This window comes from Grampus griseus, assembly GCF_964374135.1.
Source record: "Grampus griseus genome assembly, chromosome: 20".
Taxonomy (NCBI): Eukaryota; Metazoa; Chordata; class Mammalia; order Artiodactyla; family Delphinidae; genus Grampus; species Grampus griseus.
In genome coordinates this window covers 39,007,011-39,025,368 of record NC_139014.1, presented here as the reverse complement: position 1 = coordinate 39,025,368, position 18,358 = coordinate 39,007,011, and the positions used below count along the sequence as shown (strand labels likewise).

The window sequence follows — 18,358 nt, the reverse complement described above, 5'->3', positions numbered from 1 at the left end:
GTGACCTCACCTGGTCGGTGCACCAGTACCAGGTGGCCATGACGGTCAGGCCGAAGGTCATCCCGGTCCACGGGAGGTCCCCCGTTGAGGGGTCTCGGAACATGTGCATGGCGTCTGCCCGCGGCACGTGGCAGGTGGTGTTGGAGATGATCCTGGATGGGACGGCCCGGGCGTAGGCTGGCGCCAGCTGATCATACCCACCGATCTGCTCAAAAGCTGGAGGGGGTGGGCGGGACAGGCACGGTTGGTGGCTGGCGGCCGTGACTCCCAGCCCCACTGCCCTCAGCTCACGAGTAACTTCTTGCATCAAACTCAACTTTTCCCACTTCACCTTTTCCAGGGTCTGGAAAGGTATGGACGTAGAGGGTTTTAAAAAAGGTGAATTCAAAGGACTATTTTATTTGTATTTAAAATGATAATATTAAATGAGCATTCCACACGAGGGCACCCCAGTGTCCCGCCGGCCTCTGGACGCCCACCAGCCTCAGGTGAGGAGCTCTCTGCCAGGCTGTCGACCCAAGGAAGCAAACGTGTCTTTTCTTGGCATTCGAGGACCTTCCTGAGGAATCTGAAGGGCTAACGTCCTGACCCAGGGGCTTCCAAAGGACATGACTTCGGCAGAGCTGAGTATGGCTGGGGGATGTGGCACTGAGAAGGGACACAGAGTCCCCAGAGGGGCAGGGGCACCACCAAGGCTACACCGCCAGGCGGCCGGCGCGAGCCAACCACGTTCACCCCCTCACTGCTCCTGTCTGCCTCGGGGTCTGGGCCCACCTGTGGCTTTTGCTTTGTCTGTGGTCACTCCCCCGCCCCCATCCAGACCAGACCTGGCTGCTTGGGTGCCTCTCCCGCAGTGGGCTCCGGGTACACAGGCCCCTGGTCTGTGAGGAGGCTGGGCAGCCACAGGCCCCACTCCCCCGCCTTCCCCAGCAGGCGGCCCGCTGCCCGGACTCTGGGCTCCCGGCACCAGTGCCACCTGTAGCCCAGGCCAGGCCAGGGGGAGTGCTCAGAGCGAACGGACGAACACCAGACACGGGTTGGAAACTGCCCAGCCACAGGGTCCTAGAGTCTGAGTCTGGAAGAGACCGTTTGCTCTCCGTGGGATCCTCCTGGCTCTGCTTGCATACTTCCCGGGATGGGGATCTCACTACCTCTGGGGCAGCCCCCACCCCGAGCTTCCTCCCTGTTCCCAGACCAGGAGATCCAAACCCCCCTTCTCTCCACCTTGCCTTTGTCCCGCTGGCTTCTTGAGATCTTGGACATGCTTTGAAGCAATGGGGGCAGATGTCCAGGCAGGTCTGTGGTCTCCCAAGTGTGTCTGCACACCCACCCGCAGCCCTGCTCCCACTGAGCCCCGAGCCCGCGTGGGTGCGGACAGCCCTGCCTCCTGAGTCAGGTCCACAGCCAGATGCCAGCCGGCCCGGAGCGGGTGACAGAAGTGCCGCTGGGCAGCAGGGGTGGGAGGGGAGCAGGCCTCCGTCACCCAGGGGAGGCCGGTGGGGGGCTGACTGCCTCGTGGCTTGACCTTGGCTTGACCTCATGAGGCCACCCACCCCCAGTGAGGACACCGGGGCCCTGACAGGGCGGCACCCAGACCCCAAAGGGCTCGCTGCTCTGACAGTCCCCATGGCCTCTCACCTTTGACCGTCAGGATCACGGCTCCCACCACCATGATGAGCGTTTGCAGGGTGTCTGTGTAGATCACAGCGGCCAGGCCCCCTGTAGGTGGAGACGAGAGAGCTGGAGGGGCCCTGGCCTCGACGGGGGAGGGACAGGGAGGTGAGCAGAGCTCCGGGAGGGACAGCTGTTCCACATCGACGTCCCCTGCCCTTCTACGGGTGGGTGAGCTGTGGACGCAGCAGCCAGGCCAGCAGAGCCAGCTGCAGAAGCCCAGGTGCCTGACACGAACTGGCCCAGTCCCAGGCTGTGGGAGGGGGTGGCCCCCTGCCCCCCACCAACCGCTTGGGTTCCCGGGCATGTCCACAGGCCACACCTGCCACCCGCAGGCGCCGTACCTGCGATGGTGTACAGGGCCGTGACGGCGAGCATGAGGATGGTGGACAGGTAGAAGTTCCAGCCCAGGCAGATGTGCACGAAGAGGGCCCCCGCGTACAGGTCAATCTGGGGACGGGAAAGGGGTGTGTGCAGGGGCCCGAGGTAACCGCAGGACCCGGAGCGCCACACACCCGACGTAGAGGAAGAAGGGGAGACCCCCCCCCCCCACCTTCCAGGGACTGTTCTGAAGGGGAGGAAGTCCTGGCTGTGGACAAGCAGTGTGCAGGGGACGTTGCTGATGTTAATAAAGTCCTGAGTGGCCTCTGCCCACCAGGGAGCGGTGTTGCTGTTCAGTCTGGCCCCTGCCTGGGGATGGAAAAGGGAGTCCGGGAGGGCTTCCTGGAGGTGGGGGGTCCAAGAAGACGAGTGAGCCTCCATCTCCAGACCCACGTCTGTCTGGGTCCCTGTTCTCTGCTCCCTGTTAAGCAGGGCACCCCAAGAAGAAACCAGATGTGTGCCAGGGGTGGGCTGGGGGAACAGAGGGGCCGTCTCGCTTATTGACCCACCATGGGGTTGACACTGAAGCCAGGACCACGGCTCAGGCCGAGGCTGCTTCCTAGGGCTGAACTGGACACAGTCCTGCCATCCCAGGCCCTGGGGCAGCACAGAGGCAAGAGTTGAAGCCCTGGGGCGAGTCTTCTAGCCTCAGCGCTGGAATGGGCCTTACGGACCACAACTGCCCGCCCCTCCCCACTGCGCAGTGGGTGCCCAGGGAAGGAGGGAGGACCCGATCCTGCGGGACCTAGGGCTGGGCCAGGGTCCCTCCCCGCCGCAAGTTTCCGAAACTGCCATTCTGGGCTTGCTTAATGGCAGGGAGATAACCCAAAATACAGCCTTTGGGGCCAAGAGCCTCCTCAGAGAGCTGGGCAAGCCCGCGGGTTAGCTGAGCTTGCCGAGTGGGGGACAGTCTGCCCGAGGCCTGGGGCACCGGCCGAGCTAGGAGCTGACCAGCCCCGCTCGGAGTCAGGCTTGTGGAACCCCTGCTTCCCCCAGGCTCCTCCCCTCCCCTCACCTGCCAGCGTGGGCACTCAGACAAGGTGTTCTCGGGAGTCGGCGGCCCCTCACTCTGGCCCCCCCAGCCCCCGGCCGCGAGTGTGTGTGTCCACCTCCAGCCCAAGCTAAGAAGCCCAGAGCTGCTGGATATCAGAGCAGGAAGGACTCTCCAAGCCCCCTGCCCCGTCAGACCAGGGACAAACGGAGGCCCATGGAGGGCAAGCGACCTCCCCAAGGCGAGGCTCTGGCAGGTATCAGAGATGGAGGGGACCGGCGACGGAGCAGGGGGGCTCTAGAAAGTAGCAGTCCCTCCTCCCACCTGGCAGGTATCAGAGATGGAGGGGACTGGCGACGGAGCAGGGGGGCTCTAGAAAGTAGCAGCCCCTCCTCCCACCTAGCTGTCCTCCAGCCACTGCTCTGGACCCCATCTGCCTCAGAGGACAGCCCTGGCCTGTGCGCCCAGCCTCCAGGCTCTGGCCACGCATCCCTTTAAGCCCAGGTAAGTCTGGTCACGCCGACATTCCACGCCAGGCACTTTGCTGCCTCCAGGCCTTGGCCCGCCCAAGTCCCTCTGCCTTGGGACCTCCCATCTCTGCATCTCATCGCTCAGGACTCAGCCCGCCCCGACGCCCTGCTCCCCGACTGCTCTACTGCTCAGGGACTTCTTTCCAGGGCAGCAGATCTGAAGAGTGATGCGTGGGCAGCGGGAACAGCACAGGCACAGGTGTGGAGGTGGGACTTTAGCCGCCGACCCCCTGGGGACGCTACGCAGCTGCCGCTGGAGGCCAGCAAATGTGCGGTTGCCTGCTGGCTCTAAAGGAGACCCCGCGAGGAGCCTCAGACGGCCCCCGGCCGGCTCTGACCTCTCCTTCTGCCGACGGAGCTCCCTCTCCTGGGGCCCCAGCTGAGCTGCAGCCTGCTAGAAGCTAAGAGCCCCGCTCGGACCTGGGTCTGCGTCCCTGGTGAGCACGTCGCCTTACCTCCTGAGCCTCTGGGTAAAGTGTGGGTGCAGATGTGGAGAAACACAGGCACTTGTGCTCGGCCCCCTCTGGCCCTGCTGGCCTCTGCAGGCCCTGCGCAGGGCAGGCCGCGGAGGCGCAGGCGGGACCCCTGAGGGAGCCGCTCCACTCCATAGAGCGGGGCACGGGCGCAGAGGCACGAAGCAACTGGCCCAAAGCTGCACAGTTGTGAGCAGGGCTGCGGGCTTTAGGGCTGACCCTCGGGGCCCCTGAGAGGGTTGACCCCCCGTTCCTGCACCATCCCACGGGCTTGCAGGGGCCATGAGCCCCGGACATGGGAGGGAGCTGGGCTGAGCTGACCTGCAGGCTAGGGCTGCTCCGCTGGCTCGTCACAGCTTCTCAGCACCCCGAGTGCCCCACAGGCACGTGCCCCCTGGCTGGGCCCTGTCCTGGCCACCTTCCTGCATGAGACCCTACTGCCCCCTCCCTTTGTGGATAGCAGAGAAGCTGGGCAGGTCCCTGCACTGACACTTACCACGAGTTTACCCCAAATCAGCCTGTGTCCCCAACCCCCAACCTCGCCCATCTCCACAGAGGCCATCACTGTCCCTTCAGTGTTCTGGACACGTCTCACCTTTGCCACACTCCCTGCACCCAACCCACCGGCCATGGCTGTTGATTCCCAAAGTACTCCTGCCTGCCTCCACTTTCCCCACCCTGGGCCCCATCCCTTTGGAATCCCCTCGCTGGTCCCTCCTGCACTCGGCTTGTTCAGAGGGAGCGCCGAGGTCTCTGCATCTCCACTCGCGCAGAATGAAACCCACCTCCCGGCCCAGAGGCCCTGCACGCACCCTCTCCCCAGCCCCATCGGCTTCCCTCAGCAGCTGGACCACTGTCTGCAGAGCAAACCTGTCGCTTGCTCCTTCTCTTCCGTCCAGATTTCAGCCCTGCATTTGCTGCACTGATCACCCTTGTACCACTCAGTGTGGATGCACTGCTCTGCTGACTTATCTCATCTGCCTGGAAGGAAAAGTCCTTGAGAACGAGAAATGGGTTCATCATGGGTGCCCACCCAGGGCCTGGCACACAGTAGGTGCTCAATAAACAGGCACGTTTGCATAGACCAGGGGCTGGTACACTATAGCCCACAGGCTTGATCCCATCAGGCGCACTGGTGTGTCTTTCAAACGCCAACAGCAAATTTCAGTGGTGTGTAAGTGGCATGCAAAACTGAGCATACTTTCTATCTGGCCCCTCACGGAAAACCCAGCCGAGCCTGACATAGATGATTCCATTCAGTCCCATGAGGTGTGCCGGGCACCTAGTACCACTGGGGATACACCAATGAACAGAGAAAAAATGGGGGAGGCAGACTGTGGCCATTCTAATGAAATCATTCAGCGTAAGAAGGTAGCACGTGTGTGAAAGACAGGGGGCGCAGGTCTGCACCTGCGGGGCAGCCGAGGGCCTCGCTGAGACGGTGAGCTGTGAAAGACCTGAGAGGCAGGGGCGTGAGCCACATGGATATCCAGGAGAAGAGGTTCCAGCCAGAGGACACAGCAGGTGCAAAGGCCCTGTGGCAGGGTCATGCTTCGGGTGTGCTCAGTGTAGCTGGAGTGATGTCTGCGTCGGGAGAAGCAGGAGAGGTGAGGGTCTTGCTGGCCACGGTTGGCCTTTACCCTGAGTGGCCTGGGGTGTCAGGCCGGGTTTCTCTATTTCCCAGAGCACACGGTGATGGAGCTCGGTTCCCCCCAAGCCCGTGTGAGGCCCCCTGCCACCCATGGCTTGCTCTCTCTGCACACCACTGTCCCCACATGGGGGCTGGCGGCAGGCGGGCCCTGTGGTCTCTGGACAGGCTGCAGCTGGTGAGGGTCCTGGGCGTTCTTGGGGCTCCACCCAGTGAGGTCAGGGCCTCTGGGGGCCGGCTGGGCACACACACTGCAAACAGCTTCAGCCCCAAACATTAGCTGGGGGGCCCCAGTCCCTCCCAGACCCAGCCCGGCAATCCGCATTCCTCCTGCTTCCCTGTCCGCTTCATCCAGGCAGCCCCAGCCTTGAGGCTCCCCATTTTATAGGTGGGCAAACTGAGTCATCCCATCACAAAGTGGAGTCTGAAGTACCACGCCTGGCTCCTTCAGCGCCACACGGCAGCGCTCGGGCCCACTGGGCTCTAACGGTTGTCCCTGCCTGATTCAGCAAGTGGTGGCCACTCCCTAGGCCTCAATCGTCTTGTCTGTAAACAGGGCTGCACACGAGGTGGCCTCGAAGGATCCCCCACTTTGCCCCCCAACCCCGACATTCTGGACGTCCTGCCCAAGCTATGAGTGTGACGTGTGAGCTCTGCCTCAGAGCCACCAGTAGGACGAACAGGGGGGTGGGCGGAGACGAAACCCCTTCGACCAGGGGTTGGCCTCACCAGACTGCCCCCCGCCCCCCGCCTCTCGCCCCTGTCCCCTCCAGTCCATCCTCTGGGGGTGCCGGTGGCACTAACACAGACCTGACCGTGTCACCTCTGCTCAAAGCCTCCAGGGCCCCTGGGGCACTCCTCACTCATCTCCGACGGAGCCCCCTGGGCCAGGGCGGGAACTGCCACCCAAGAGCCAGCTGCGGCCCTCAGGTCTGCCTCAGCTGCCACCGCTCCCGGTCACCTCCCTCCCAGCTCCTCCTCTGCTCCCGAGGCGCCTGAACCCTGCAGTCTGGGCCTCCGGACGGGACCACCCCAGACGCGCCCTACGCCGTGCACCTCTCTCCTTGGCGTTTGCACCCCCCATGCCGTGCGTACCCCCTTCTCCACTAGACCCCAACCAACGCAACCCCAGCAGGCACCGCCAACCCCTCTTCTGGGTCCGCACTGTCCCCCCCGCCCACCGTGACACACCTGCGTCCCCCTGTACTGAGGCCCTGCTGCCAGGGAGGCGGCCGGCACGGGGTGGGGGGGGCGGGAGGGGAGGAGCCCGCGTGGGAACTGGGCCTGGAGAGCAGCGGCGCCGTCCTGGTCGGTAGAGGGAAGCCCCAGGGGAGAACTCTTAGGATCTGTCCAGGGAAGAAGGCGGCGCCTGCTCTCTAAACACCCCGAAACCCACCCAGAAGGAGACGTGCAGACGTGCAGCTCCGGTGAAGGCCCGGCCGGCCGAGGCTCCCGGGGCCGCAGGGGCCGCGGAGGAGGAAGCCCCGGCCACGCCCTCAGAAGCGCCAGGCCTCACGCGGGAGGAAGCAGGCTCGGGGCTGCGCGGGCTCGCTCGGCCAGAAGCAGGCCGCCCAGGCCCGGCCGACCACCTCTGAGCCCTCGCAGGGGCCGGAGCTGGAGCGGCTGGACGGCCTCAGGGGACCGGCAGGCACCGAGGACTCGGGAGGGAGAACCCGAGGCCTGGTGCTGCCGCGGAGTTCTCGCGCGCCGGGGACCAGCTCCCCGCCCTCCCGGCCTCCGTCTCCCTACCTGTGAAACGCAGGGTGTGGACACGACGCGCCCCACGCTGGCCCTCCAGCGGGGCCAGGCCAGGCCCCCAAGGGAAAGGGGGCGCCGCGGGGTCAGCCTAGCGGAGGACTGACAACCAAACGGCATCACGGGCCAGAGACCTCGGGCTCTGGGCGCCCCCTAGTGGGCGGTCCCGGCTCACCCGGTGCCGGCCCTTAACCGTAACCCCTGACACCCCGCATCCAGAACCTGGGCAAAGCAGGAGTCACGGGGCCTGCGTTCTGACCCCAAATTCGCCGGCTGCTGAGCCCAGCCCCAGGGTGCTGGGCCAGCTGTGTGACCCTAGGCAAGTCAGTGTGACTCTCTAGGCCTCAGTTTCCCCAGCTGTTAGACAAGGCAGAGACAGATCAAGGGATGTCAGGTCCCTTCGAGGACCCCAGAGCAGGGTGTTCCAGCCAGAAACTGGGGGTGGGGCAGCTCACCGATATCTTGGTGAAGACAGACAGCAGCAGCGACAGGACAGACAGGTACATGCGTATCCGTTGGCCTCCATAGCGCTTCTGGATGTATTCAGGCATGGTGACAATCTGGTGGGGGCACGGGGGCAGGGGTTAAGCGTGCTGCGAGACCACAGCCCATGTTCAGGACCGGGAGCTTCTCACACTCCCAACGCCAGGCCTGGAATTCCAGGCTAAGCGCTCTGATCACATCCTGAGGGGCTCAGGCCTGGGTGTGGCAGGCTGAGACAGGAGGAATGGATTCGGGGGACTGTGCCTGGGGGCACAGGGATGAGTTTGGAGGCTGTGGTGACAAATCCAGTGAGCTTCGGCTGGTTGGGGAAGCCGGCTGTGCCCGACTGAGACAACCAGGAAAGGGGATCCCCTGGACTTAGTGACAGCCCAGCTGGGGCTGAAGGAGTGGTGGAGTCAAGGACAGTGTCCCCTGGGTGTGCCACCCAGGTGTGCAGCCCAGGTGTCTCACCCAGGTGTGTAGCCCAGTGCACAGCCCAGGTGTGCAGCCTGTGTGCTCGGGTAGATGCATCATCCCCCAGATGCAACACGCAGGTACAGCAGAAACCAACAGACGAGGCCCATGGGCTGAGGTCCGAGGGGACCTGTCTTCGTGGGCTGATGGGAATGTTAGTTGGACTAACAACAAACCCAGAACTGAGAGTTGTGGGTTCACTCACCTTGTGAGTGAAGCCAGGGGTCCTGCCCATCACCACCACCCACTCCAACCAAGACCCGGACGCAGGCGGGGCTGTCCTGAGGCCCCAGGAGCAGACTCACCTCCGAAGAGATGTAGATGGGCACGAACACCCACGCCAGGGCCAGCAGCGCGTACGTGGCCTGAGGGGGACAGAGGCAGAGTAAGGACAGCAGACACCAGGGGTCTGGAGGCCTGAGTTGCCAGGAGAACCTGGGGCGGCCCCGCCCCCGCAGCCCTATAAACAGACGGCCAGGCAAAGGCTCACTGCTTCCCGCGGCTCTTCAGCATTCTGAAGACCCAGCTTCCCCAGGAGCGCCGCCTGCCTGGACGCTGGCCACGCCGGTTGCTGGGAGCTGCCCCTCTGGCCACAGAGGGGTAGGCTCTGATGCAGCCCCATCCAGCATCTCTCAAGGTTGCTGTGCTTCCTCCCACGGCCCCACACAGCCTGGGCCCGCCTTCCAGGAGCTCACATGCCACTCGAAGCCTGCCACCGCCAGGCCTCCAGCTGCACCCGAACCCGCCAGTCCGATGAAGAGGCCCGAGCCCTCGCTGCTGGCAAAGAGGGAGGCTCCCATCTGGAGGAGAGAGAGCAAAAGGATCTAGCAAGAGGCCCACCCCGACTCCGAGCCCCACCCTTGCCACGTTTTCCAGCACCCCAGCTTGGGGACCCCCTGTCAGTCTCAGCCTGCCCCATCACTGCCTGCTTGGGCTGGCCTGGGGGGTGACGTTGGGTGAGGAGGACACACAGTGACCGCAGGGATGCAGATGAGGGCTGACCTAGAGATCAGATGCGGCCCCACTGGAAGGAGGGGCGGGAGGAGACAGGGTGTACTCACCGGCCCCCACGTCATGTCCCGGCCCGCCAGGAAGTAGCCGCTCACTGTGTTCCTGCTGGCCCGGCACGAGGACTGCAAGGACAGAAGTGGAAACTGGAGCCCTCGCGTGGCTCGTGCCGCTGCTGCGGAAACAGTCCGCTGGCTCCCCAAAGACTTAGACACACAGATTATCCCGGGACCCAGCAAATCCACTCCCAGGATACAGAGAACTGGAAACAGGTGCTCGAGCAAAACCTGTACTCGAATGTTCACAGCGTTGTTATTCACAACGCCAAAGGGTGGAAACGGCCCCAGTGCTCATCAGCTGATGGCGTTAGGAGTAGACAGGAGGAGGCCCTCCCCTCCGTGCAGGGTCCTGGGGTTCACTGCGCAAGTCCCTGTCCCCTGAAGCCCCGGGGTTCACCTGTAAACGGGGCTGGCCTTTGGCCCGGGGCTGTGGGAGAGTTAGGGTGATGTGCACAGTGCCTGCATAGAAGGGGCCCCGCTGCTGCCTGTGATGACCAAAATCGCTTCTCTCCTATCAAAGGCGGGAGAAACTGGCTTATGAACTAGGCTAGGCTGGTGGACACGGAGTTGTCAAAACAGAGACCCCCAGGTCCTGCGCGCCCCTCCCCGCCTCTGGATTCTGGCCCAGCTGGTTTGGTGCAGCCGAGAACCCCTGTGATTCTATCGTTCAGGGCGATGTTCGCCCAGTGAGTCCATCTGACATCGGAGGCGAGGCCAGGAAGACGGCGTGCTGTGCCCGGGCCCCCAGCATGTCAGCCGCATAGAAGGCCCCAAGCCTCGCACTCGGCCTGCCCTTAGAGAGACTTCCTATTCCTCACTTTAGAGACTGAGAAGCTGCTGCCAGAGAGGGAAAGGGGCTCGGTCAAGGCTCCGACAAATCTCCCCCGGGGCTGGGAGGAGGACCCCGCGGGCACCAGGCCTCCAGGGAGAGGATGCAACGCCTAGGGACGTGCCGGCCGGTTCCCGCACCCCACTGCCCACCCCAGCTGGTACCACCACCGTCCTCTCACCCATATGCCCACGGCCACGTTCAGGGCAAAATACACGGTTATGATGGTGATGTCGACCACGCTCAGCTGCGGCCCGGGGGCGTGGGGGCCGCTGGTAGAGTTGTCTGCAGCCATCCTGCAGCAGGGCCAGCTCGAGCGGGAGGGACTGAGGCCAGGCCAGGGCAGAAAGGGCTTCCCGGCAGGAAATAAATTGATGATTAAACCGAGCCGACGGTGCCACCTCCTGCCCACGGTGTGGCCGCGTGCAGGGAAGCTGCTTCAAAGTGCAGCTACATCTCCTCCACCCCCAGTGGGGATCGAGGGAGTGGGGAGCGCTCGGGGGAGGCTCGGGAAAAGTAAAGGGAGCCTAGTGGATCCAGAGGCAACCAGAATCATCCCAGAAAGGGGTCGTTACTGAATGGGTGGCTGAACCTGTATGTAATTCGGATAAGAAGCACGGAGGGTTGGGGACAGATGCCCCACTTCTGGGGACACTACCATGATGGCAGCCACATCCTTCTGCACCCAGCAGGCCGTGAGTGGACCGAGAGGGTCCTGGGATAGAGACTTGCGTCACATGGTTCACTTCCAGCCACGGCAGTCCTGGTCCTAGAACACCCTTCGCTGGACAATAAAGGCCTGTCACCAAATTTCCTGCTCCCTTTTCTAGACCAGTGATCAGGCCAAACCGTCCCATCCTGACCATCCCCTTGGGTCCCCAGGGTCTCCCAGGACCACAGATACTGGGTCCTAGTATCCAGCAAGCGTCTGCCAGGGGCTGAGAGCCACCCTGCTTAGCTCTTCTGCACACTGTCCCCTTTTGCGCTCAGAGTAGGTGGTACGGGTCACAGTCAAGGGACGAAGGCAGGAGGCTGGCCACCTGTCCCTGCACGACCACTTGAGGGCCAGAGCTGGGCTTCAGCTCCACATCTGACCCCAGATGCTCCCTGTTGGTGGCAATGATGTCTCTGGTCCCACTGGGTCCTTCCTGCTCAGATTGCTCACTAATTAAATCAGTGTGTACAGCCGGGTGGGTCTCCGTGTGTGACATTTGGAGTTTAACCAGGACACGCAACCCCTCCAGAAGTGTTAATGAGTGAACGGCTGCCACTGGGAACACACTGGCCTGCAAAACCAACTGTGCCTGTTACTCGGTAACCGAGGCAGAGGGTTTAAAGATTAATCCCCTCACATGCGGGACTAGACGGGGAAGAAAAAGTAAGTCACTGCTTACCGTAAAGTCAGGCAGGCTCAGACCGCCCCTCCCCAACTACCCTCACCTTCAACAAACTAGCCTCTCAGGTGGTTTTACTTCCCAAGCCATTGCTAGAAATGTATCGTGAATCAAAAGATCACTTTGGGGCTTCCCTGGTGGCACAATGGTTGAGAGTCCGCCTGCCGATGCAGGGGACACGGGTTTGTGCCCCGGTCTGGGAGGATCCCACATGCCGCGGAGCGGCTGGGCCCGTGAGCCATGGCCGCTGAGCCTGTGCTCCACAACGGGAGAGGCCACAACAGTGAGAGGCCTGCGTACCGCTTAAAAAAAAAAAAAAAAGAAAAAAAAAGAAAAAGATCACTTTGTACTGGTCAGAGGGCACAACGGGATAACGTCCAGATTTATGAAACTGGTCTCCTAAAGATGCAGTAGCTGAAAGAACAGTATTTGGTCCCCGCTCCGCAGCCTGGGTCTCGGAAGGAAATAAACCCCTTAGAGACAACACTGCCACCCACTCCACCTTCTGATCAAAAGGCCTGGGTAAAGGAGGCCAAGAAGAGCTGATAGATGGGGACAGCGAGAGGGCGGCAGTGGAGGAAATGAAGGAAGCCTTTATGTCCTGTTTACAAACACCACTTCTGACACCAAATGTGTGTGGGTTTTCTCCACTCCGACCAATTCTCCATCCCTCTGGACACCAACTGGGTGTCCTGTGACTCAACTCAATTCTGACATTATCTGCGAGTTAGCGCAGACCCCACAGGCTAAGGGCTCAGTCCGGCAAAACTGCTCCCACTTCAGATGCCAGGTGTAAGTCCTGGGTCTCCCGTACTTCTGCTGAGCGTCTGTAAATTGGGAGCTCCCATACCCCTTCTTCAGGTTTGATAATTTGCTAGGATGGCTCACAGAACTCAGGGAAACACTCGATTACTTATGATTATTATAAAGGATATTTCTACAGGATTCAGATGAAGAGGTCCATTGAGTGAAGTCCAGAAGAGTCCTAGCACCAGTGTGTTCACCAACCTGGGACAGTGTGTTCCCTTCATCGTGTGGGGTTTTTATGGAGGTGTTATCACCTAGGCATGATGGATTAGATCACTGACACTAATAATTAGCTCAAGACTGAAAGTTTCAATCCTCTCATCATGCCTTGGTCTTTCTGGTGTCCAGCCCCATCCTGAAGCTCTCTAGGGGCCACTGGACTGTATACTTTAAAATAGTTTAAGTGGTGAATTTTATGTTATGTGCATTTTACCTTGAGGATAAAATAAATAGGCTTCTGGAATTTAAAAGGCTTTAGAGGTCTTGGCCTCCTGCAGAGATGTACTGAACCAAGGTAGGACCCTGCACCTATTAAGATTTTCTTCAAATAAACAGCAATACAAGAACAGTAGGGGACTCTAATGCCTCACTCTAACAATGCATAGATCATCCAGACAGAGAAGCATAAGGATACGGTGATTTGAACAACACTACAAACCAATAGACCTAACAGACATATGCAGAACATTCTATCTAATGACAGCAGAATACATATTCTCAAGTGCATATGGAACATTTTCTAGAATAGACTATATGTTGGGCCACAAAAGAGGTCATAGCAAATTCAAGAAGAATGAAATCATACCAAGTATCTTCTCTGACCACAGAGGTGTGAAACTAGAAACCAATAACAAGAAGAAAACTGGAAAATTCACAAATACATGCAAATTAAGCAACACCCTCCTGAACAACCAATGGATCAAAGAAGAAATTATAGGGGAAATAAAAAAGTTTCTTGAGATGGATAAAAATAGAAACACAACATACCAAAATCTATAGATTGCAGCAAAAGCAGTTCCAAGAGGGAATTATATAGCAATAAATGCCTCAATTAAGAAGCAAGAAAGATCCCCCCCAAATAACCTAACACTATGACTCAAGGAACTAGGAGAAAAACAAATGGAGCCCAAAGTTAGCAGAAGGAAGGGAATAACAAAGACTAGAGTAGAAATAAATGAAATAGAGAACAGGAAAACAATAAAAAGATTAACCAAACTAAGAGCTGGTTCTTTAAAAAAATTTAAAAATTGACGAAACTTTAGTTAGATTAACCCAGGAAAAAAGAGAGGACACATATCAACAAAATTTTAAATGAAAAAGGAGACATTACAACCGATACAACAGGAATACAAAGGATGACAAGAGGCTACTATGAACAACTATATGCCAACCAACTGAACAACCTACAATAAATGGAAAAATTCTTAGAAACATACGAACTACCAAGATTGAATCAGGAAGAGATAGAAAGTCTGAACAGACCAATTACTGGTAATGAGATTGAGTCAGTAATCATAAATTTCCAAATGAAGAAAAGCCCAGGACCAGATGGCTTCGCTGGTGAATTCTGCCAAACATTAGAGAATTAATGCCAATCCTTCTCAAAATCTTCCCAAAAACATCAAAGAGGAGCTTGAACACTCTCAAGATCATATGACAAGGCTAGCATTACCCTGATGCCAAAGCCAGAAAAGGACACTACAAGTAAAGAACCAATATCCCTGATGAATTCAGATGCAAAAACTCTCAATAAAATACTAGCAAACCAAACTCAGCAGCACATTAAAAGGATCATTCACCATGATTAGGTGAGATTTATACTGGGATGCAAGGATAGTTCAACATATGGAAATCAATGTCATAAATCACATTAATAGAAAGAATGAAAAAAAATCATATGATCCCTCAATAGAGGCAGAATAAGCATTTGACAAAATTCAATATCCATTCATGATAAAAACTCTTAACAAATTAGGTATAGAAGGAAGTTCCTCAACATAATAAAGGCCATGTATGAAAAGCCCACAGCTAACATCATACTCAGTGGTGAAAGGCTGAAAACTTTTCCTCCAAGATCAGGAACGAGACTAGAGTGTTCCCTCTCCCCACTCCTATCCAACACAGCACTGGAAGTCCTTGCCAGGGCAGTCAGACAAGAAACAGAAACAACAGGCCTCAGAATTGGAAAGGAAGAAGTAAAACTGTCTCTATCTGAAGATGACATTATATGTATAAAAAATCCTGAAGACTCCACCAAAACAAAACAAAACAAAAACAAACAAAAAAAACCTGTTAAATCTAGTCAACAAATTCAGTAAAGTTGCAGAATACAAAATTAACATGCAAAAGTCAGTAGCATTACTAGACACTAACAACAAATTACCTGAAAAGGAAATAAGGAAAATGATCCCATTTACAATAGCTTCAAAACCAATAAAATACTTGGGGATAAACTTAACCAAGGAGATGAAAGATCTCTACTCTAAAAACAGTAAGACACTGATGAAATTGAAGAAGATGCAAATAAATGGAAAGGTATCTTGTGTTCACAGATTGGAAGAATTAATATTGTTAAAATGTCAATACTGCTAAAAGCCATCTACAGAGTCAATGCAATTCCTATCAAGATTCCAATAGTGTCTTTTAGAGAAGTAGAAAAAAACAATCCTAAAATTTACATGGAAACACAAAAGACCCCAAATAGCCAAATCCTGAGAAAGAAGAACAAAGCCGGAGGCATCACACTTCCTGATTTTAAGCTATATTATAAAACTGTAGTAATCAAAACAGTCTGGTTCTGGCATAAAAACAGACAAATAGACCCATGGAACAGAACTGAGAGCCCAGAAACAAACCCAAGCATGTACAGTCAACTAATATTTGACAAGGGATCCGAGAATACTCAATGAGAAAAGACAGTCTCTCTAATAAATGGTGCTGGGAGAATTGGAAATTCACATGTAAAAGAATGAAACTAGACCCCTATCTTACACCACTTACAAAAATTAATTTGAAATGAATTAAAGACGTAAATGTAAGACCTGAAACTACGAAAAACTCCTAGAAGTAAAATAGTAAAAAAAGCTCCTTGACATGGGTCTTGGCAATGATTTTTTGGATATGACACCTAAAGCACAAGCAATAAAATAAAAAAACAAGTGGAACTATATCAAACTAAAAGATTTCTGCATATCAAAGGAAAAAATCAACAAACTGAAAAGACAACCTACAGAATGAGAAAATATTTGCAAAACGTATCTGATAAGGGGTTAATATCCAATAAATAAATAAAGAAAGAAAGAACTCATACAACTCAATAGCAAAATAAATAAATAAATAAATAAAATTTAAAAATCTGATTTAAAAATGGGCAAAAGGCCTGAATAGACATTTTTCAAAAAATCATATATGAATGGCCAACAGGTACATGAAAAGATGCTCAACATCACTAGTTGTTAGGGAAACGCAAATCAAAACAACAATGAGATATCACAAAATGAAAATTTCAAAACATTGCTGAAAGGAATTAAAGACCTAAATAAAATGGAAACACACCCCATGTTCATGGATTGGAAGATTTAATATTGTTAAAATGGCAATACTCCAAGTATTTCATTCTTTTGGATGTTATATTCTTTGGGGGGGCAATACTTGATATACATCATACATTTATTAGTGAATATCCCTCTGAAATCAGCTACAATATTAAAAAAAAAATGATTGCACTATTTGGTCATGCAGAACCAGGAACTTTCATTAAAAAAAAGTACAGGACTTCCCTGGCAGCACAATGGTTAAGAATCTGCCTGCCAATGCAGGGGACACAGGTTCATTCCCTGGTCCGGGAAGATCCCACAGGCTGCGGAGCAACTAAGCCCATGTGCCACAACTACTGAGCCTGTGCTCTACAGCCCGCGAGCCACAACTACTGAAGCCCGCGCACCTAGAGCCCATGCTCCGCAAGAGAAGCCACTGCAACGAGAAGCCCGCACCACGACGAAGAGTAGCTCTTGCTCACCGCAACTAGAGAAAAGCCCGTGTGCAGCAACGAAGACCCAACGCAGCCCAAAAGAAAATATAAATTTATTTTTTAAAAGTACAAATCTGTTAAAAATTTCAATTAGTATACACATAGATATAACATACTAGTTATGTTACATGCTACAAACCAAGGTGAATCCAATGGAATGGAAAAAAACATACATTTTCTTTTTGAAAAATATTTATTTATTTGGCTGCACCGGGTCTCAGCTGCAGCATGCGGGCTCTTAGTTGTGGCATGCAGGATCTAGTTCCCTGACCAGGGATGGAACTCGGGCCCCCTGCATTGGGAGCACAGAGTCTTAATCACTGGACCACCAGGGAAGTCCCTCAAAGTATTTTCTAATTCACCTTCTGATTTCTTCTTTTATCCCACTGGTTTTTAAAAACTGTTTTCTAATTTCCATGCATTTGTGAATTTTCCTGATTTCTTTCTGTTACTGATTTCTATGTCATTACATTGTGGTCAGAGAAGACACTTCGTATGATTTCAATCATTTTAAATTTATTGAGAACTTATTTTGTGGTTTATCATGTGGTCTATCCTGGAGAATGTTCTATGTGCACTTGAGAACAATGTGTATTTTGCTCTTGTTGGGTGTATTTTGCTTTTGTTCTGTACATGTCCATTAAGTCGAATTGTTTTATACTCTTGTTCAAATCCTCTGTTTCCCTATTGTTCATTTATCTAGTTCTATCCATTATCTTCAGGGGGCGCTTAAGTCTCCAACTATTATTATTGAATTGCCTATTGTCCCTTCAATTCTGTCAGTTTTTCCTTCACATTTATTGGGGGCTCTGTCGTTAGGTGCATATATATTTATAATTTTTATATCGTCTTAATGAACTCTTTTATAATCATATAATGTCCTTCCCTGTCTCTTGCAGGAATTTTTGTGTTAAAGTCTACTTTTTCTGACATTTGTATAGCCACCCCAATTCTCTTTTGGTTACTCTTGTTTTTTAAAATATTTATTTTTCCTTATTTTTTTGGCTGCGTTGGGTCCTAGTTGTGGCACGTGGGATCTTTCGTTACAGCACACAGGCTCTTCTTTGCAGCGCACGGGCTTCTCTCTAGTTGTGGCGCACGGGCTCCAGAGCACGCAGGTTCCCTAGTTGAGGTGCACAGGCTCAGTAGTTGTGGCAGGCAGACTTAGTTGCCCTGTGGCATGCAGGATCTTAGTTCCCTGACCAGGGACAGAACCTGCATCCCTTGCACTGGAAGGCGTATTCTTTACCACTGGACCACCAGGGAAGTCCCTCTTTTGGTTACTCTTTGTATCAAATATCTTTCCATCTTTCCACTTTCAACCTTATTTGTGTCTCTGGAGACAATTCTTTTGCACACAGCATATAGTTGGATCATTTTTTTAAATTTTTAATTTTTTTTAACATTGTGTAAGTTTTGTTTGTTTGGCCACACTGCATGGCTTGTGGGATCATAGTCCCCTGACCAGGGATCGAACCTGGGCCCTAGCAGTGAAAGCACCGAGTCCTAACCACTGGATCCCCAGAGAACTCCCAGTTGGATCTTTTTTTTTTTTTTTTTTTGCAGTACGCGGGCCTCTCACTGTTGTGGCCTCTCCCATTGCAGAGCACAGGCTCCGACGTGCAGGCTCAGCGGCCATGGCTCATGGGCCTAGCCGCTCCGCGGCGTGTGGGATCTTCCCGGACCGGGGCACGAACCCGTGTCCCCTGCATTGGCAGGCGGACTCCCAACCACTGCGCCACCAGGGAAGCCCCTGGATCATTTTTTAAAAATCCATCCTGCCAATGTCTGCCTTTTGATTGGAAAGTTCTATTCATTGTCATTA

General features: G+C 54.8%; 1 protein-coding gene across 4 annotated transcripts in view; it reads right to left on the bottom strand.

Annotated features, from left to right (window-relative positions):
* SLC5A10 (solute carrier family 5 member 10) overlaps positions 1-10,597 on the bottom strand; it is a gene marked incomplete at its 5' end in the record, with an annotated part of 54,916 nt that extends 44,319 nt beyond the window's left edge. For 3 of the 4 annotated variants that reach the window (XM_082679320.1, XM_082679321.1, XM_082679323.1), the window contains 8 exons: positions 11-216; positions 1,639-1,719; positions 2,016-2,121; positions 7,905-8,009; positions 8,712-8,771; positions 9,102-9,206; positions 9,468-9,539; positions 10,484-10,597. In XM_082679320.1, coding sequence (XP_082535446.1) covers positions 11-216; positions 1,639-1,719; positions 2,016-2,121; positions 7,905-8,009; positions 8,712-8,771; positions 9,102-9,206; positions 9,468-9,539; positions 10,484-10,597 — 849 coding nt within the window. The remainder of the gene's footprint in view (positions 1-10; positions 217-1,638; positions 1,720-2,015; positions 2,122-7,904; positions 8,010-8,711; positions 8,772-9,101; positions 9,207-9,467; positions 9,540-10,483) is intronic. The other variant, XM_082679322.1, reaches the window with a different exon arrangement.
* Between the last annotated feature and the right edge of the window lie 7,761 nt (positions 10,598-18,358).